This window comes from Lemur catta, chromosome 10 (assembly GCF_020740605.2).
Source record: "Lemur catta isolate mLemCat1 chromosome 10, mLemCat1.pri, whole genome shotgun sequence".
NCBI classification, from domain to species: Eukaryota; Metazoa; Chordata; class Mammalia; order Primates; family Lemuridae; genus Lemur; species Lemur catta.
Window position 1 is genome coordinate 33,955,659 of NC_059137.1, and position 20,865 is coordinate 33,976,523.

Here is a 20,865-nt window from a genome sequence, read left to right on the forward strand (position 1 = left end):
ACTCTCTCTGGGTGGAGGCTTGGAGGAGCTATGGCAGACTGGTGGGGGAAGGCAGTGGTACCCTGGCTCTCAAAAAACAAACAAAAAAGCCCTGATTTGTGGTTTGCCAATTTCCATAGTGTAAATACTCCCACCTACCATGGGCAATTTCAAGGTACCAATGTGTCATCACTGGAGTTGGGAAGAGATGTGCACAATTAGCTCTGCAAGCTGGTTCAAGCTAGCTCTAGAACACCACCGGGGAAAGGAGAAGTTTCACCTGAACCCAGAAAGCAGAGGAGTCGGTAGGGGCTGGGGAGGACAATTGCAGGAGGAGGGAAAGGCAGGGAGGCATGAGAGTGAGTGCTTATGACTCAGAAGGGACAAAGTCTTTTGGAGGCTGGTAATATTTTAGTTTTTGACCTGGATAGGGTAACGTGCCTATTATGATTTGTTAAGGTATACATTTAAGTTTTATGCATTTTTCTGTATGTTTGCCCCATTTTACAATAAAAACATTTAAAAGTACTGATAATATCACTCAGGTATAACCACTATTTACAATTTTACAATATTTCCTTCCAATCCTTTTCCTATGCATACATTTATACAAAAATTTTCATGTAGGGGGAATAAAAGAACTGAGTTCCTCTATCCATAAAGAAGAAAACATTTTAGTATCAAAAGCAACGTGCTGTAGTGGAACAAGTGTGAGTCTGGGTGTCAGGGAGACCTGGATTCAAATTCTGCTTCCTAAGTGCTGACTCTGTAACACTGAAAAGGCTGCTTGTCTTTAGCCTGTCTGGGCTGTTTTCTGCAAGCTGAGACTCATGATAGCACATCTTGCAGGGTTATTGTGAAGATCAGAGATGATGGGTGTAAGGTGCGTGGCACAGAGTCTGGCCTACAGTAGACCCTCAACACATGTAACACACAAGATACTGGTATTAGCATCCTCTTGGAAAGTCAGAACTGAAAGAGTTGTCCTGCAGATAAATGATTGAACCACAGAAGTCACAGAGAAACAGTAATTCCCTAAGGATACAGATGAACTAGAATTTGCCCAAAGAGTAACCTGAATGACAAGAAGACTCAAAAGCCCCACTGAATGGGGGGGGGTAATAGGAGAAAGTGGGGATATTCAGCTTGGTGAAGAGTCCAGTGGTTTATGAGATGTGTGCACCAGATGTCCTGGGGGTAGCAGAGAACAGAACTAAGCCCGACAAGCAGGACTAATAGGGAGATGATTTCTACTGGATAGAAGGAAGGATATTTTCACTGCCTAAGAATGGAAGGGGTGATGTAGGTAAGGAGCGAGCCCCCCATCACAAGGTGTATACAAGCAGAACTGGGAAAGCACACAGGTGAGAAGGAAGGGGAGCATGGTGGAGGGTATGGATTGGACAACCTTCAAGGTCCCTCAAAGCTGGGCTCTGAGCTTCCGTACTCAGCATCGTCTGCTTTGCCTGGCAGCCTGCTGGAACATGCGGATGGGCGAGCTGCACTTAGTAAGGGCCCCGAGGAGTCCTCTGCCCATCTCACCTGGTTATCGATTTTCAGTTCCACCAGCGAAGTGTTGTATGGGAGGGCTTCCACCAGGCGCAGGATCCCAGCCCCAGAAATGAAGTTGGATTCCACATTCAGTGTCTTCAAGATCTTGTTCACCTTGAGCATCTCAGCAAGGGCCTTTAAGCACAGAAGAAAAGCAGGGGTACCCATGAGTCACCCTGAGCAAGGCTGGAGGCCCTCTTGGGTAGATCCTATGACCCCAGGGGGAACAGAAGGACGATCTCCACCACTTCCTTCACCAAACCCAACTCTGACTGTGTCCCCCTCCCCTCCAACCTGCCATGGCTCCCGAACTCCTCCTGGAGACTTCTGCACTGCTTAGCCTGCATCTAAAGCTTCTATGGCCTGGTTTTGCTTCCCTGTCCAGTGTTAACGCCCATTGCTCCCTTTCAGAAGGGCCACTTGCAGCTCCCTGAGCATGCTCAGTGATTCCCACCACTTTGCCTTTGGCCATTCCACCCCTGCCACCTGGAATGCCCTTCCCTTTCTGCTTCCCTCATCCAAACCTTGCCCATCCTTCTAGGCCATTCTCAATGCCCCTTTCTCCAAGGGCTTTTGCTGATATCCTCAGCTCACTGTGGCCTGCTCCCTTGAACCTGCATGGAGTCTATCCATACCTCCCTCAGGGGCCTGTGTTCCTCTGTTCCGAGTCGTTTTCATTCTGGTGTCTGCCACTAGACTGTATACTCTTGGTGGGCTGAAGAGCACCCTATTCATCCCATGTCACCCACAGGGCCCGCACAGTGCCCAGTACATAGCAGGTCCTCGGGCAGTGTTCACTGAGTGGCCAGTGGAGTCTCAACCTCCCCTACATATGCCCCACTTGTCCCTTCTGTTGCCCTCTTAAAATTCCATGGAGACATCGTTTTCTTCATCCGAGCACCAGAGAGCAGAAGAGGGAAGCCTGGCAAACCACCCCACTGGGCAAGTGACCAGGGCAGACTGGAGGAGAGGAGCTTAGGTGGCCCCCAGCACGTTTCAGAGGCGCTCAGCCAGGGGGTGTCGATGACAATCAGAGCCTCTGAAGGAAATGAGGTAATTAGCAGCTGGTGGAAACGATGTGTCATGGAGGAAAGAAGACACCAGCAGCTGATAGGCCCAGGACATACTGATCGGTGGGCCCTGCTGTCTGCAATGACACTCTGAGCCAGGAATGCCTGCCCGATGGCACCTGCCTTGCTGACACCCTTGGGGAAGCTCAGCTCCCAGGAAGCCCTCTGTTTGGAGATCTTCACCAGCTTCTCCGCCCCCCACTTCAGTGTGCCCCTGCAGTGGCATGTTGGCCTCCTCTGTGATCATGTCTGTCTCTCTGAGTAGGTTGTGCTCCAGAGGGGAGGGACCCAGTCCCCATCAGTGTCCTCTCTGTGCCCTCCACAGCCACCCCTGCTCCCAGGAAAGGTCTGGCCTGGCCTGATCATCAAAAATAATCTAAATAACAACCAGTAGGCAATTCGCCAGGCTGGTCCAGCTGGACATGCTGGTGGCTGAGCAGGTCCTGGAGGCCCTGTCATGCCAGGTGTTAACCCCTTGTGTGCTGGATCACGGTGGAGAAACCGGGGCCCAGGAGAAGAGCTGGGGCAGGCAGTGGAGGGCACTTGCAGAGCTCTGGCAGCCGGATTCACCAACCAGCCCAGGAGCATTTCGGTATTTGACAAGGGTGTACTGGTGTGCGTGGGCTGATACCAGCTGCTGGTCTGGCACAGAGTCCACGCCCCAAACACATTCGTGGGCTGGTGCTTGGTGTCTGATCCATGACATAGTAGTGTATATGGCGTGTGGCTTTGCCAGCTGTGACGCTATGGGCAAACTCAGGATCCGCTGGAGCCCTTCTGAGGTCAGAGGTCATTGATCCAGAGGCTCCCCACTGGTAGCAATGGGAGACTGTGAGCTATTTCTATTATTTCAAAAATATTGAAGAGCATTGCCCTACCTGATTTTAAAAATCAGAGAAGAAATGATTGCTACCAAATTGTTAATTGCTAGCCCTGGCAAGCTAATTCCTGTACTCTTTACCTGCTCTTAGTACTGTAGCAATCACATGTATTGCTATCCTTCCGTCGTCTGCTTGGCCAGATGGACCAGTGGGAGCTGAGACTGCTGGGTGACAGCTGTACTCCCAGAGCCTAATTCAGTGCTGGGCATGGACTCTCCATAAATACGTGCTGAATGCTTTTTTGGAAAATAATTGATGGCTACTTTATAGTAAGTACAACTTAATTTGATTGGCGATATCTTTTGAGACATGAGTAAAAAACAAATAAAGTTGGTCACAGGGACCCACTGATGAAGGTGCTGATTTTAGAGATGGAGAAACTGAGGCACAGGGAGGGGCAGACCTTTGTCCCAATGGATGTGCTGAGTGGTCACGTGACCACATTGGACTCTGCGGGTTCACCCCTCACTTGCTGTGTGACTTTGGACAAAGCGAGTTGCCTGACCTCTCTGATCCCTAGGTGCTTCCCAGGCAAGGTGGGGAGCCCTGCCTGTCTGAGACCAGCGCGGTGTGAGGACGGCCTGGGCTGAAGTGTAGTTGGCGCCGGGTGACGGCCGTTCCATCCACTGCCCCTCGCTGGTGCCTTCCTCCACACCACACAGGGCTCTCTTGTGGGTGCGGCCAGTCCTGAGGCCACACGCATCAACCCTTCTGCGTCACCCTCGATGGGGCGGGACAGGAAAGTACATACATAGGCCACGGGGTCGTTGCTCCGGGTCCCCACAATGCTGAACTTCTTCACGTACGTGTTCTCCTTCAGGGCTTCTGCGTACGCCTTGAGCGTGGGTATGGGGATGTTCTGCGGAGAGAAAGGCAGCAGGGGGTGACTAGCAGCCCCCAGCGGGCCGGGCCAACGCAGGCAGACGGGGCAGCAACTCTCTCACATCCTAGCCTGGTTCCTCACTGATCCCCAGCAAATTCCTGGCCAAAAAGCCAAATGGGCAAAGGGGTCGAGCTTTGTCCCAGATGGCTGAAATTTGGAGAGACCTTTCTGGGAAACAAATTGAGAAAATCTTCCTGGAAAGTTTCATACAGGACCTGCAACTGTCTCTCTGTGCACGTGGAGGCCGGAGAAGAGGCAAAAATCAAGGCATGGACTGGAGGTGCGTTAGGCCAAGTGCTCAGGGCTGGCGGTGTTGGGGGCGGGGGCTGGAGCTCAGTCTCCACCCCAGGGACCTGCACACTTGCTATGTGACTCTGGGGAAGCCGCTTCCCCTCTCTGGGCCTGTTCCTGGAAAGCAAAGCTTGTGGGGGGGTGTTGTACTAGGTGCTCTCTGAGAGATGTCTAGCCCAGAGTCTCTGCTCTGACACATCAGAGTCTCCTGGGGACTTTTACAAAATGGTGATGCCCGAATCTGTCCTAGACCAATAGAATCAGACTCTCTGGGGGTGGGCCTGGGCATTGATGTACATTTTTTAATATTCTCAGGTGAAAACCACTGATCTGGCCCAACTGCCTCATGGTACAAAGGGGAAACTGAGGCATGGAGGGGGCTGAGGCCTCACAGCGGGTTCCACGCCCTCACATGGCTCTGCGGTGGTATTCGCTGCCCGAGTGCACGATTCTGAATTGTGCCAGGTCTCCCACGGGGCACACGGCAGACAACTGAGGCGCCTGAGAGCGCGGCTGTGTTTGTGCCAATCTCTCATTTCAGAGAGTCACGTTAGCTCCCGTGGGAGCAGAGCACGGGGGCTGGGTGGAGGGAACACTAGGGCGCGGGTTTCCCATCTGATGGTGCTGCGGGGCTGGCAGTCACTTAAAAGAAAGCGGAGAAGGACAGAAAGTGGAGCAGGGGCTTGTTGTCTGGCCCCTGCCCCTCCCAGAGCTAATCCGCAGGCCTCCGGGCTGAGCAGGTGGGCACACACAGCTGTGCCTGCCTCTGAACCCCTCCCGCGGCCCGTCGGGGGCGGGGCTGCCCGTCCACCTGTCCCTCCTTTGCCCCAGTGGTCACACGGGGAAACGTCTGCAGAGATTTGGGCAGAGTGCTTGGCCTTTGGACATTTGGCCCAACAGCTCCCTTCCCTGGGGGTAAAATGAGGTTGACCATGAACATGATACCCCGGCACCGACGGTTCAGGGGTGGGACCCGCGCAGGGCTTGGGTTACCCCTGAGCCAGGTGGGCACTGGACGGCTGCAGCCTTGAGATCCCGTGCGGCAGTGTGTCTCTGACTCACGGTTTTATCTCAGAGAATCTCCCAGTGTTTCGAATAACATGGCAGGTTTCCAGAAGGAAGCCGGGTTGGCCCACGGGGAGATCTGGGCCTGATGTCCTCTGAGAGAAACCAGGACTGTGGGGCGTGCTTGTTTACGCTGTCCACCCCTCTTAAACCATCTGTAAGGCATCTGCCCCTATTCCTGATTCAGAAACACCCAGAGCCCAAACAGGACCCTGGTCACTCTGCACAGCCTGGCCTGGACTGTTTGCACCTGGGTGACGAGGGACACGGCCCCTCCCCCATCACAGGGGCAAGTGAAATAAAGGGCTTTACCCGGATGTTATTGAGGTTGACCTCTTCAAGTTTCGGGTCGTTGTTCTTTACCCGCTCCAGTGTTTCCTCTACGTCTGTTGAATTGGGTTCCTCGTCGGGCACAGGCTTGTATTGTGTGGGTTTAATCACGCCTAGAGTGACCAACAAAAGGGGGGTGGCTCACAGAAACCAGGGGATCACTTTCTCTCAACAGCACAAAGACACTCCGAAAGGAAGCGCTGGCAGAGCTCAGGGACAGGTGAAGGCTGCGTGCTGCAGGGCCGGGGCCGGGGCACCCCGTGGGAAGAAGCCCTGCAAGGGAGCCGGCAGGCTGGGGGTGTGCTTGGACCCTACCTCTGACGTCCTGCAAGAACTGGTGAATGACTTAAGCTCTCTGAACCTCAGGTACAGTCTCATCTGTGAAGTAGGGCTAGTCATTCTACCTGTGCTCATTACCTCAGTGGGCCCTTTGAGGCCAAGACGAAGCCTGGCGGGGAAGGAAATGCGTCAGTCTTCCAGCGGGAGGGATAATTATTCTGTTGGCACCTTCATTGCTCTTTGGGGCTAAAATGCCAGCTTAGAACGATGAGGTGGAGTCATTAAGACAATGCAACATTGGCACAGGAAAGGACAAAGGGCCTCGTGGAACAGAAAAGGCACATAGAAACACACCCATGTGGATGTGTGGACATTTATAATAAAGTGGGAGGCCCAAACCAGTGGTGAAAGGGTAAATTCTGCAAAGGATGATATTGGGACAATTGGATATCCGTTAAAAAAAATGACAGTTTGAGCTCATCCCACATAACACACAAACGGGAACTCCAGGCGGATTAAGAGGCTGAACATAAGAATTAAACCTCTAAAACGTTTAGAAGAAAATACAGGAGAATATTTTTATAACATTGGGATGGAAAAGGTCTTTGTAAGCTAGACACAAATCCCAGGAGGCTCAAAGGAAAAGACAGATTCAGCTACATAAACTTTAAAACTTCCGGAAAGAGCTAGAGAGCACCGCTGGACAGAGGAAGCAAGAAGCCCAGGGCAGCTCTCTCCTCTGGGGCCGGGGCCGGGACCGGGGCCGGGGCCAGGAGCCGAGCCGGGCAGCGGGTGGGTACTCACTGTTGAGGCCCTCCTTGTTCACGATGGAGCTGCTGCCCAGGGCCTGGTAGTACTGCTGGTTGCTCATGAGCGTGTGCATGCCCAGGATCGCTGCGGGGACAAGCAAAGAGCCGGTGACTCGCCTCTCCCAGGCAGAAGAGCCCCCTGGGGAGTGATGTTCCACACCTGGAACTTTGGCTCGCAGAAATGGCAAGAAACACTTGCAGGAAAACTCTGCCTTTTTATTTGATCTTTGCTCTCATCTCTATTTATGTGACTCTCAAACCTCCATCCCCGGCCCAGACTTCTCTAGGCCCTGGCCTCAGATTCCCAGGTTTACCCTGAAGTCCCACGGGCACGTCCAACCCAACTTGGCCAAAGCAGAATGACCCTTTCCCAGCAACAGCCTCTTTCTGTGGCTCCAGCTTGCCGTCCTGCACGTCTCTCAGGGTGAAACTCCAGTCACGTGGCACCCTCTCCCCCACATCCGTGTGACGGTCCCAGTGTCTCTCAGATGGTCCCTCTTCCATTCCAGCACCTCTGTCCCGGTTGAGGCCGGATCGTTTCTTGGCTATACTATCACAGCTGTGTAATCGCCGGTGCCCTGGCCTTGGCCTCCTCCCACCCTCCACCTCCCAACATTCAGCACACAGCGGCCAGAAAGATCCTTCTGGAAGTGCCAATCTGACCACATCACTCCCGTGCTCAGCCATTCTTTCACCCATTCATTTGTTCCACGTTCATCGAGAGCCCGGCTCTCGGGGGACTAGCGGAGAACGAGAAAGACCAGGTCCCTGCTCCTGTGATGGTGGCGCTGGGGAGAGAGGCGCTAGGCAAATACCCACACAACTAAAATAGGAGCACACAACAATCGGTGTTGTAAAGGTAAAGTTCAGTGTCTTTTGGAGAACATAAAAGAGGGACTTGGGATGGGAAGGATGAGTCACTGTTGGACAAGTTAAGAGAAGGGAGATAGAACATTCCAGGCAGAGGGGATGGCGGGTGGGAAAGCCCTGAGGTTCAGGGAGTGGCAGGACAGTGAGGGAGGAGGGTGGTGGCCAGGAAAGACTAAGATGAAGTTGGACACATGGTGGTGACAAGGAGAACAACAATGCCACCACCCTCACTGAGCGCATGCTCTGGGCCAGGGAAGATGCTTTCTATGGTGGCTTTCAATTTGGTTGCACATCTTTGGAAATTCCTGCTGCCCAGGCCTGCCCCAGAGCAATTAACCCAAAATCTCTGGGGGCGGGGCCCAGGCATCTGCGTTTTTGGAGCTCCCAAGGTGGTTTCAATGGGCAGCCAAGGTTGAGCACCGTTGCCTGACACTACTGCCCTGAAGCTGCCAACCCTCTGGAGTAGATCACATTCACCTAGGCAAGGTCGGATCCCATAGGGTCTTTTGGGTTGAGTTTTGAGTTCGAGTGTCTTCTCCTAGGTACGGCCTGGGGAGCGGGGATGAGACGTTGTGACCTGACCCAACTGTGTGTGGGGAACTCACTACCAAGGGGAGAGAGCGATGTGGCCTGGGGAACTGTGAGGCTGTGGCAGCTGTCCAGATGGGCAGATGGTGGCTTGCATGGCCAAGTTCACGGCCCGGAGCCTGGCTTCACAGGCCCTCCCTGGGCTGGCCCTGCCTCAACAGCCTTGTCCCTCCCACACTCTCTCTGTTCCAGCTACACAAACGGTACCTGCTCAGTAGATGCTCCTGCTCTTGCCAATGCTGTCCCTTCTGCTGGCGATTCTCTACACCCTCCTCCACTGGGATTTCAGATAAACCATCAATCTTTTTTTAGTATATCTTAATATTGGGGACATATATTAAAAAGTTATTCATTATTTATCTGAGATTCAAATTCAACTGGACATCCTGTATTTTATCTAACAACTCTACCTCCCCACCCTTTAAGACTTGGAGTAACCCTTCCTCCTCCAGGGAGTCTTCCTGGATTCCTCCCTGTCCCTCTCCAGTTCTCCCACAGCACCTGGTGACCTTCTTATACCACAGAGTCTACCTGGTGTTAGAGATAACTGGATACCTGTGTTCCCCTACTGGACTGTAAGCTTCTGGAAATCAGGGAAGACTATTCTCTCTCTCTCTTCCACTTTTCTTCTCCCAGAATACAGTAGGTATTTGGTAAATATTTGGTGACAATTTTTTAAAATCCCCAAGCCATTTCATTAGATGTGGTTTCTAGTTAGAGAGATAACATGAGAGCCCTTAATGAAGAGTCAGGACACCCAAGTTCCAGCCCTGATGTCAGTGTGACCTTGGGCAAGTCCCCTCCCATCTCTGGGCATCAGCCTCCTCTGCCCAATGAGGGAGTGGGACAAGGCCAGTGGTTGCACTCATGGGTGCACACACAAGTCACCCAGAGAGCTGAAAGACAGTATCAATGCCTAGCTCCACCCTGGACCAACCGATCTGAATCTCCAGAGATTTTTTTTTTTTAATCTCCTCGGGTGATTCTGATGCTCAGTGGAAACCGAGAACCACAAGATGAGATGATCTCAAAGTCCCTTCTGTTTCTCACATTCTGAAAGTCTTCTCTGCTAAAATTAGACTTGCCCGTTCATCACTAAGGAGAACCGGTAGGGAGAGAGGCATCTGCACTGTTTTGAGCTCTCGGGGATTTAATTTGGGCTGTGTCCTTGTGAGCAGCGGGAGCTGAGCCTGAGTCAGCAGCAGGTGAATCAGATCACCCGAGTCCCCATCTGGAGCAGGCTTGGCAGCTCCCACACGGCAGCTCAGGGTGCTTCTAGGATGTGCTGGGTTTTCAGGTTTGTGAAGGTTGTTGGGACTCATGTGAAAGATGTAATGTCATATGGCCGGCTGGTCTTGCTTAGAAAGTACAGAGGTGGAAAATGGAAGATGCATTTGGTGCTCAGAGGCCAGCTTCCTGGGGTCCTCTAGAAAGGGGAGCAGAGGCAGGGAAGTTACGGGGAGCTGCCAGGGAACCAGAGGAAGGAGACCTGGGTTTCAGTCTGGGGCTTTGTGCTAATTTTCTGGGTAACCCTGTGCAGGTCACTTCTCCTTTGGGGGCCTCCATTTTCTCACCTGTAAAATGAAATGTGTTTGAATGCTGATCTCTTACCTTCCCGTAGGACTTAACAGCCACACCGCAATTTCTCAGGTTCTAATCCTGTTTGAGTTTTACAACAAGCACCCAGGGCAGGTGCTGTCAACTCCCCACTTTTCCAGCAGGCTCAAGAGGGAACTGGTTTGCCAAACCCATTCAGCAAGGACTCTTGTGGCTTCTCACTTACTATTCACATCCACTACGTCACTAGCAGTTCTAAAACTTTCCCCTTGACATTGCAATTCTAAGGATAGATATCATATATTCTAAAGGTAATATATGTTAATAACAGGCCTAAGAAGAAGTAAAATTTTGCAGGTCAGAGGAAATTAAGTTTCCAAAAAGGAAGGAAGGAAGGAAGGAAGGAAGGAAGGAAGGAAGGAAGGAAGGAAGCAAGCCAGCGGGGGAGGGAGGGAGGAAGGGAAAGAGGGAAGGGACCAAGCTAAATTTGCACTGATGTGCAGAATACCTGGTGGTTCTGGAGCTAGAATTCCCTCCGGCCAGCCCTAGGGAATACACAGTCATGACTTTCTCCCTCGCTTGGTTTTGCACACCCCACAGTCACCAGGAGAGCGTGAGGGGAGAAAACAGCTCATCAACATTGCCTGCTGCTTCATTCTTTGTAGATATTGGCAAGGCTGGATTTAGCGCTGGGGAACTTGATTTTTTTTTAAGTCTAGATCTTCCTCAAAACTCAAAAAGGGCTATTTTTGAACTCTGAAAAAGAACATTGAGTTCTCTTTCCTCTCTCTGTCTTGGCAGGGCTCACTCATTTGGTAATTCCACTCAGGACGCAGAGAGATAACAGCACACGTCTCAGCTTCTCCAGCTGCCAACTGCTCGGGCTGGCTCTGGGCAGACGCTGGACGGTGTTTTCCTGCATCCTAGGGATAGGTGGGAGAAACTGGCTCCAGCCCAGGACCTGGGTACAGGTGAGCCGCTCCCGGATAAGCCACACCGTGACACTGGTAGAATTGCAGGAGGACAGGTGTCTAAGCATATGGCAGTAGGCGGCAGCCAGGGGCTCGTCAGGCTAAGACTCTGATAGCCACAGGAGCCAGGGGTCGCCAACTGCCCTTGGGGGTGGGCGGCCTGGGGGGTGTCCCATCTGAAGGGTGAGTCTCCCTAGCCCACTCCCTTCCTGGGGCCTGCCACACCTGAAGGGTCCCTAAATGCCAGTCAGGGCCACTTCCCTGAGAGGGCATGGGAGGCACTGACAATTCCAAGCGCTGGCAGCTGACTCCGAGCTACAGCCCAAGGCCACATGCCAAGAGCTTGGCACTGTCAGGGTCCCGTGCACGCTGCCCATCACCCAGTGGGGGCACTTTTAATGATGAAACCTACGTGTTTCTCGTTTGTCTTCCTCGTCACCTCCTGGGCCCCCCAAGGCAGGGACTGGCTCTGGCTCACCCTGGTGCACAGCAGCAGTTCAGTAATGTGCACTGGTTCAGTGAGTGAACGGGCGAATGCATGAGAGACGCACATGACCTGTCGCACCTGAGTCAGCGTGGCACGCTCGCTGGCGCCCTCCTACAGGCTCTTACCTTGGCCAGGTATGGAGCCTGCCACACCGCACCTGCGGAGCGAAGCTCAGAGGGCCCAGCCTCCCCAGCTCTGAGACGCTGCTCCTGCCGTCCCCTGCCCTGGCCCCTTCTCCCCGAGCTTTCTCGTGCTTTCTCGAGCTCACCCCTACTCTCCCCTGCAGGCTCGGCTTCCATATCTCTTCCCTCGTTTCCCGTGGCCCCATCACCTAAACCCACTGCCCCTCCTACACACTGTCCTTTTTCCGTTATCACACTCGTCTCATCTGTCACTTCCTATCTGCATAGTACTTGTTTAACGTTGGCTCTGTGAGGACAAGAATTGGGCTGTTTTCTCATGATTCTTCCACCGGGACCTAGTCCTGTGTCCTGCCATGTCCCAGGCTGTGGACAAACAGCCTAACTCTGGGCACAAGCGAACAAGCCAAGGCCAAGAGGAGGGACGTGTTCTGCCTGGGAGTCTGGCCACCAGACTGCAAGTGACCTGGAGACCCCAGGCCCTCTCTCTGTTCTTACTCTAATGACTCTCCCACCATTCTGGCCCCAGCCAGCCCCCTCTTAAGAAAGGCTCCCACCCCCCGCCACCAGCTCTCTGGTGGGCCGGCTCCACCCAGCACCTCCAATACGATGTCCAGCCTCTATCTCATGCAGCGTCTCTGAAATCGGCTCACGGCAGAGCACTCCCCTTCAGCCACCCAGCCTGTGTCCTGGTGCCTCAGGCCAGAATGCCTGGCATCATCTCGGCCCCTCGGCCTCTGAGCCAGCACTAGGAAGGGCAGCTGGTCTCATGGTGAAGCCACGTCTCAGATACCGTCTCACGGCTCTGCCTCTGCCCTCGGCCTCACCGAGGCTTGTCTCTACACCTGTCCCTCCAGAACACCACCTCCTCTCGGCCCAAACCCTGCTTTCGTCTGCCTGTCCCTCACGCCCTTAGTCCCAGGTTTCATCTCCTCGGTGTGACACCCAGAGCCTTTCCTAACGTGGCACCACCCCATCCCCAGCTGACTTTTTGTATTGGCAGTTCATCCTCTTGCCCACCCTCTGTGTTCTCTGCGTCCCCCCTGCCCTGGAGAGGAGAGGAGAGGAGAGGCAAGGCAAGGTCACCCTGGGTGGTGATGCTATGAATGGGCCCTAGAACAAGGGTGCCTGTTCGAACCCCTTGGGCAAGGCATTTAACTTTACCTTGCCCACTTTCTCCACCTGTAAACTGGGGACAACAATAGAATTTACTTCCTAGCATTGTTGTGGTCAATAAATGCACCAAGGTATTGGGAGCAACTCACACAGCACCTGGAACATGGCTGGTGGTCAAGAAATGTTCAGTCCCTCCTTCTGCCCTTTCCAGTGTCGAGTATAAAATGACAGCCGTCCAAGGTTAGCCAGTTAACCGGTGCAGACTTACAGCTCCCCTGTCCTTCCCGGACATGCACAGGGGATGGTGTCACGGGCAGATAACAACAAATAGCCGTGCCAACAAAAATAGAGAGAACCAGTTTCAAGAAAGCCACACAGAAACTTCCCGCACTGCTGCAGTTCTGTTTTGGCTCAGGATCCGGCAGGAGCCCTTGGTTGTGACAGCAGAGACATTCGATCATCCCTCGGAGCTGCCTAGTGAGGGGAGTGATGTCACGGACAGCGATCGGAGGAGAAAAGTCCAGAATAGAAACAGCTCCAGGGTTGTCAACATGGAGATGCCAGACAAAGGCACGAGCCACCTCCCTGCTGCACAGATGAACCAGAAGTCGTCCCCCCCCATTGGGGACATGGTTCAGTTGAAACCCATGGACTCGACATAGGCTCTAACGTGACTTGTGTGGCTTCTGACGAAATGAATCCCTAACCTAGCAAACGAGTGAAGAGTTCTGTCCCTGTCTGGGTGAAGTACTCGCTACCTCTGCGCTTCACAGTGAGAATGAAAACCCTTCTCGCCAGCCCTGACACCCTTTGTCTTTCTTCAAATTCTGTCTCCTGAGGAGGGGGCTGTCTGGACTCAGGGTCACACACTGGCTGTCCCCATTCACTCCTCAGGTCCCTGCAACCTGGCTTCCCCCGCCACCACCCAGGTCACCCCTTGCATGTAGCCGAGTCTTTCACTGCCTCTCCCCCCGTGGCCCTACCCCCCAGCACTGTCCCCCTCCCCCATCGCCATGAGTGCCCTCAGGAATCATGCACGATGCCCACAGGAAGCCGGTGCATGTGATGAGGCAGAAGACAACTGCGGCTGGCCAAGTCCCTGGTGCTGGTGGCCCCACCTGGCCTCTGGCCTCATGTACCTCTGAGTCTTCTGGCCAGACCTGAGCCCTCACTCTGCCTCTGTGGCTCTTGCATCTGGTCTGCTCATCTTGATTCTGCCTTTGCTTTCCAGCCCCAGCGTGGCTAACTGGTGTCCATGCCAGCTGTGCCCCACGACTCAACCCCCACAGGCTCCTCCTGGGCCTGGCACTTGCCCTCCCAGAGCCCCAGGCCCCAGCCCACCTGTGCTCTGTCTGGAGCTTGACAGCACTAATGATGCTCAAATCTCTACGCAAATGGGGACCCTTGCAGCACCCCAAGACCTTCCTGTACAGCTATCCCCGCCTGGTACCCCACAGCTACCTCAAACACCACAGTCCCTAAACAGAGCTCATGTCCCCTCCCGCCCCCTGACAACTTCCCCTTGCATCACCAACAGCACCAGCACCCACTAGTCCCTGGGGCCGGCCCTCCTTGCTCCTTCCTCTACCCCCCTCCCACAGCCAGTTGGTGGCAGTTATCCCCTTCTTTCCTCTGCCCTGCCCACATGCCTTGGTTCTGTCCCCATCCACCCACCTCCTGCCATCACCTGAGTGATGCTCAGTAGCCCCCAAATCTGCAGAACAAAAACCATCCTCACCGAGTCAGGGAGCACAGTGTGACGGGGAGCGTGGGGTGTCAGATGGGGCCGGTGCCTGATCCTCGGTGGGGCAGGGAGAGAAGGCAGGGGTGCAAAGGGTGCTGAATATCAGGCCACCTTCTTGAATTGTCATGTGAACTTGGAGGGTGTGGAGCAACTATGAGATACACGGGAAGATCTCCTCATAGCCAGCTCTCTGAGCAGGCCACAGGCAAAGCACAAAGTTGTAAAATCAGGTGACTTTGCTCTGAGCCCTTTGTGAGTCTCTCAAACCGGAGATGTCCAGGACTTCTGTCTGTTCCCCTCTGTTCTCTCCTCCCAGGCTTGGGCAGGATTCGACACAAATGGCTGGGAAAGGCCCACACTGCCCCCCTCCCCGGGATACGTCCACGTCCCTCTGGGATGGGGTCCCATGGCAACAACAGATGGCTCTGTTGTGTGATGGGTTTGGGTGGTTTTATCTCTATTTTCCTTGTTCTGGTTTTTTTCTTGAAACAGGGTCTCGCTCTGTCAGCTGGGCTAGAGTGCAGTGGCATCATGATAGCTCACAGCAACCTCACACTCCTGGGCTCAAGCGATCCTCCTGCCTCAGCCTCTCGAGTCGCTGGGACTACAGGTGTGAGCTACCACTCCACGCTAATTTTTCTATGTTTCATAGAGACAGGGTCTCACCCTTGCTCAGGCTGGTCTCGAACTCCTGGCCTCAAGCAATCTTCCCAGTTCAGCCTCCCAAAATGCTAGGATTACAGACGTAAGCCACTGCACCCAGCCTCATTTTGGTTTGTGATAATGGATTTTTATTTTAACACTCTTGGTCTCCTCCAGTTCTCGGTAGAAACAAGGAGGGTATACATGTTGAAATGAACCCTACAAGGCTCCCTGTCTATGTGGGTGAAACCTTTCTGGAGGACGTGGGGAAGTTTCTGGAATGCCCGTTACCTGCGATGTCGCAGAGTTCTGCATCCGAAGCATTTGCCAAGGCCTCCTCCAGCTCTGGCTCCAGCGTCACACTTTCCAGTACGGGGTCCATTGGCTTCTGCTTGGGGACCCAGACCTTTCCTGCAAACACATGGGACACCTGTTATGGGGGTGGTGGTGGCTGCCATGGCCCTGGGTGGACCATCACAGAGCCCTGTGGGTCCCTCCATGCTGCGAGTGCCTTAAGTCTTCTCCTGCTGGGGACTAACTTCCCCAAAGAACAGGGATCAAGGATGTCACCACAGCACCCCTCACACTTGAAAAGAGTGAGTTTATAACTTAGCCAAACTACTCTCTATTGAAAGTGTTGGTCATAATTAAACAATCTGTAAGTAGGGGGAAAAGAGACCAAAGAACAGTATAATAGAATGACAGAGTCTGGGATACCCTAACCAAGGATTTTGATATGAGAGAAAAATTTATAAACATTTCTAAATAAAATACACTCAGATTATTAAAAAATGAAAAAGGAACAAAAATGCATCCTTGCTTCATGGGACATTGTATTTTTAAAGCATCAGACATAACTGAATGAGGGAGTAAAGAGGCATCATGAGCCTGGTCACTGCTGTGCCTGCAACAGGGACTGGGGAAGAGATTACGGAGCATCCATCTGATGGAATCCCAGCAGTTACTGGAAAGGACGATGGAGATTGCTACTTATTAAGGACGAGAGTGCCTAAGACAAATGTTGTGTGAAAAAGCAAGTTTACAAAATAGCATGAGCAATTTAATTCCATCTATGAGAAATTATGCATTTATATATTTGTTTATGTAACAGAAATTTATTGAGTGCTCCCTACGTGCCAGGCACCCTTCTAGGGGCTGGGGAATAGCAGTGATAAGAACCTGGAAGAGCTAACAATTCGGTGAAAGGAGACAGATAATAGACACGTAAAGGAATCAGATGGTCTTAAGCACTATGGAGGGAGACGGAAGAGGAGAAGGGCCTAGGAGACGCCAGGCTGGGGGTGGGTGAGCTGGGCAGGGCTCTTTTGGGAAGGGTGGTCGGGGGAGGCCTCATCGAGATGACGGCCACGACCTAGGACCCAGCAGAAGTGAGGAAATGAGCCCCCGTGATCAGGAACAAGATAAGGGTGCCCACTTCTACTACTGCTGTTCAACATTGTACTGGAAGTTCTAGTCAGAGTAAACAGACAAGAAAAAGAAACAAGTGAAAACCAAACTAGAAAGGAAGAAGTAAAATTATTTCTGTTCACAGATGACACGATCTCATATGTAGAAAACACTAAATTTCCACCCCCCCCAAAAAAAAACCCATTAGAACTAATAAACAAATTCAGGAACATTGCAGGGTATAAGACCAACGTACAAAAATAAGTAGTGTTTCTGTACACTAGCAATGAACAATCTGAAAAGGAAATTGAGAAAACAATTTAGTTTATAATAGCATAAAAGAATAAAATACTTGGGAATAAATTTAACCAAGGAGATATAAGACACTGAAAACTACAAAATATCACTGAAAGAAATTAAAGAAGACCTAAATAAATGGGAAAATATCCTGAGCTCATGGATTGGAAGACTTAATATTCTGAAGATGGCAATGCTACCCAAAATATTGTACAGATTCAATGGGATCCCTGTAAAAATTCCAGTGGCCTTTTTCGTAGAAATGGAAATCCAGTCCCCAGATTCATATGGAATTGCAAGGGACCACAAATACCCAAAATAATCTTGAAAAAGAATAAAATTTGAGGACTCACTGATTTCAAAACTTACTAAAATGCTAAATGATGTAGTACTGGTATGAGGATAGACATACAGACATTGGAAAAGAATTTAGAGTCCAGAAATAAACCCAAACATCTATGGCAAATTGATTTTCAACAAGGATGTCAAATCCATTCAATGGGGAAAGAATCGCCTCTTCATCAAGTGGTGCTGGGACAACTAGATGTCCACATACATAAGGATGAAGTTGGACCCCTATCTCACACCATATACAAAAATGAATTCAAAGTGGAGCAATGACTTAAATATAAGAGCTAAAACTATAAAATTCTTAGAAGAAAATATAGGCACAGTCTTCATATCATTAGAATTGGCAATGGAGTTTTAGATACAACAAAAAAAAAGCACAAGCAACAAAAGAAAAAATAGATCAACTGGACTTCACCAAAATTAAAAAGTTTTGCACATCAAATAACACTATCAAGAAAGTGAAAAGACAATATGCATAATGGGAGAAAAGGTTCACAAATCATATATCTGATAAGGGCCTAGTATCTAGAATATAGAAAGAACATTTATAACTCAAAAAGAAAAAGACAAACAATCCAAAGTAAAAATAGGTAAAGGACTTGAATAGACATTTCGCCGAAGAGGATATACATATGGCCAACAAGCACATGGAAAGGTGCTCAACATCGCTGGTCAAGCCACACTGAGATACCACTTCACACTCATGAGGATGGCTGTAATAAAAAAATAAAAATGGAAAAAAGTGTTGGCAAGGATGGGGAAAATTGGAGCCCCCATACTTTGCTGGTGGGAACATAAAGTAGTACAGTTGCTGTGGAAAAGAAGTTTGGCAGTTCCTCAAAAAATTAAACTTACAATTACTATATGATTCATCAACTCCACTCCTAGGTATGTACCCCAAAGCACTGAAAACAGGTATTAAAACAAATGCTTGTACAGGAATGTTCAAAGCAGCACTAATCACAATAGCCAAAAAAAGATGGAAATGACTGAAATGTCTGTGAGTAAGTGAATGGCTGAACAAATTGCAGATTATCATTCAGATATGAAAGGAAAGAAGTGCTAATACATGCTACAGAATGGATGAGTCTGGAAAACATGCTGAGTGAAAGAAGGCAGATACAAAGTCATGTATCGTGTGATTTCATTTATAGGAAATATCCAAAATATGTAAATCCATAGAAACATTGGTGGTCACCAGGGGATTGGAAAGAAGGAGTGGGGAGTAACTGCTTAATGGCTAGAGGGTTTTATTTTGGTCCAATGAAAGTGTTTTGGAACTGGATAGAGATGGTGGTTGCACAACACTGTGGATTGTTCACTTTAAAATGGTTAATTTTACGTTATGTGACTTTTACCGCAATTAAAAAAAAAAACCACAAAAAACAGCCCTGCTCACTAGCTGTTGATGGAGAACAGCCTGGAGGGGCGAGGGTGGAAGGAGGGACATGGTTAGGAGACTGGTGCAATCATGCAGTCATCACTTTCACAGTCTGGCTAGTGAAATGGGCAGCTTGGAGCAGGGTCGTAGGATGGAGATGGGGAGGGAGCAGGAAGTGCACTGAGAAATGTCCAGATAGGTCTTCACTAAAATGGGATCAGGGCTTATTTTCAGTGGAAGGAATTGCTCTGTTTTATTGTTTAAACAGCAAAACATACAACAAAATCATTTCAGGAAAAATATATCATAACTTCCATGTTTATATAAGATTCCAGGGATCCAGAAAAGGGGAAACACACAAGGAAAAAAAATGCCTAAAAAGGAACTCAAGTATGAAAAGGACTGATGTGATAACTAAGATGAACATTCCATAAATATTTAAGGCTCACGGTTTATTATACCCCTGTAACAGGTACCTCAAGTGAGTATGGTGACTCTAAGACACTGTAAGAGGGACCTGGACTTCTTCCCTTCATCTTGCTAGTTGGAGTGTGAATGTGATGACTGGAGCTTCAGCAGCTACACAGACCATGAGGACAAAGACATGTCGCAGGGATGGCAGAATGAAAAGCTGGAAAAGGTCTGGATCCCTGATGCTGAGGAATATGCCCTACCAGCCCTGGAATGCCTAAGAAAATGAACCTTCTTGATTAAGTCTCTGTTATTTTAACTACCCCCCCCCAGCACATGCAGCCAGATGTAATTCTAATGAAAATATCCTGCAGAGATTTATTCTGTTCTCCCCCACTTGAATGAGAACACCTCCCATTCTAAATTCCTCAGGACTTTGCACTGGTTTATGGCTCTTCCCATGTCCCTCCAGGTCTTGTGGTGTGGGGGGCTGTTTCCCCCAGCCCAAGCCAGCTCTAGGCCCGGTGCGGGGGAAGTGCTCAGTAGGGCCTGGGCTGAACAGCCCTGAGCCTGCCAGTAACAGCTGGAGGGTTTCGTGCCCCACTGTCTCTGAGACCTCCATGTAGTCTACCCATAAGAACCTTATTGACCGTCATTTAAATTCTTGATGATGATGAACCTTGTAGGCTTGCTGCTATATGGAAACAGAATGAATCCTAGCTACTCTCCTTGGGTCGGCCTGGTTTTTCATGGAGGCAGTCAGGTCCTAGGAGGCTGGAGAGCTTTTCCTGGCTCTGCCAGGCCAGCCTTCTGTGGAAGGGTGGCAGGATTGGTCTGTGCACTGCCCAGACTCCTGTCCCCATCCCTCACGCCACCCTCCAGGTCCTCCCCCCAGGGAGAGTAACTGAAGAAATAGACACTAGCAATGACTGTCCACCCAGATCTGCTGCCCACCCCACCCCCATCCTCATCCCCACCCCCTCTCCTGCCACCCCCTCCAGGATGCCTCAGGTCACACAATCCTGAAGTTCTGTAATCCTGATGCCCCTCGGGCCTTCCTGACCTTCCAGTTTTCAGTGAAACCTGGACGGAGCTCCAATTTCAGGATTTGGACTGACGAGAAGTCCTCCCCACAATGTCTACTCCTACGTGTTTTCTCATTTTATTATTCATTAAGCAGCTACTATGTGCATGGCACTGTGCTAATACCACACAGATACACAGATGCCAGCCACAGACAGGGACCCTTGGCTCATCCTGCTTACATTCTCGCTCGGGTGGGGGGAGAATGGAAGCGACTGAAAAGAATTAATTACACAATGAATTAATTAGAATGAATGCCTTCATTCAGCAAATATCTATTTGGGGCCTTCTATATGCTAGGGATTTATTAGGTGCTGGGGATATAAGGATGAACAAGACAGATATGGCCCTTGCACTCAGGGAGCTTGTATTCTAAAGAAGTGGCACACAAGGTTCATTAAATATTTATTTAATTTTAACTCATTCATTCATTCATTCAACATCTCCCTACTCAACCCTACTGTACTCCAGGCCTCGTGCTGGCTGGGTGCTATGGGAACCACATGAGCAAAACCAGCCCAAGTCATTGCCCTCAGGGAGCTAAAAGGCTAGTGAAAGAGACCAGTGATAAAGAAGAGATACTGATAAAATGTGAATTGCTATAAAGGGCACACACAGGCTCCTGAGATGGAAAATACCCAAGGGGGGAGCTGAAGGGGGACTACATGTCCTAAACCGAGTA

At 50.8% G+C, this 20,865-nt stretch overlaps 1 protein-coding gene across 2 annotated transcripts in view; it reads right to left on the reverse strand.

Moving 5' to 3' along the window:
• The window catches only part of TMOD1 (tropomodulin 1), a 78,728-nt gene that overhangs the window by 17,538 nt on the left and 40,325 nt on the right, over window positions 1–20,865 (reverse strand). For both annotated transcript variants that reach the window (XM_045562507.1, XM_045562508.1), the window contains exons 4-8: window positions 15,545–15,664; window positions 7,134–7,223; window positions 6,033–6,163; window positions 4,233–4,340; window positions 1,522–1,665 (exon numbers count right to left, since the gene is read on the reverse strand). In XM_045562507.1, coding sequence (XP_045418463.1) covers window positions 1,522–1,665; window positions 4,233–4,340; window positions 6,033–6,163; window positions 7,134–7,223; window positions 15,545–15,664 — 593 coding nt within the window. The remainder of the gene's footprint in view (window positions 1–1,521; window positions 1,666–4,232; window positions 4,341–6,032; window positions 6,164–7,133; window positions 7,224–15,544; window positions 15,665–20,865) is intronic.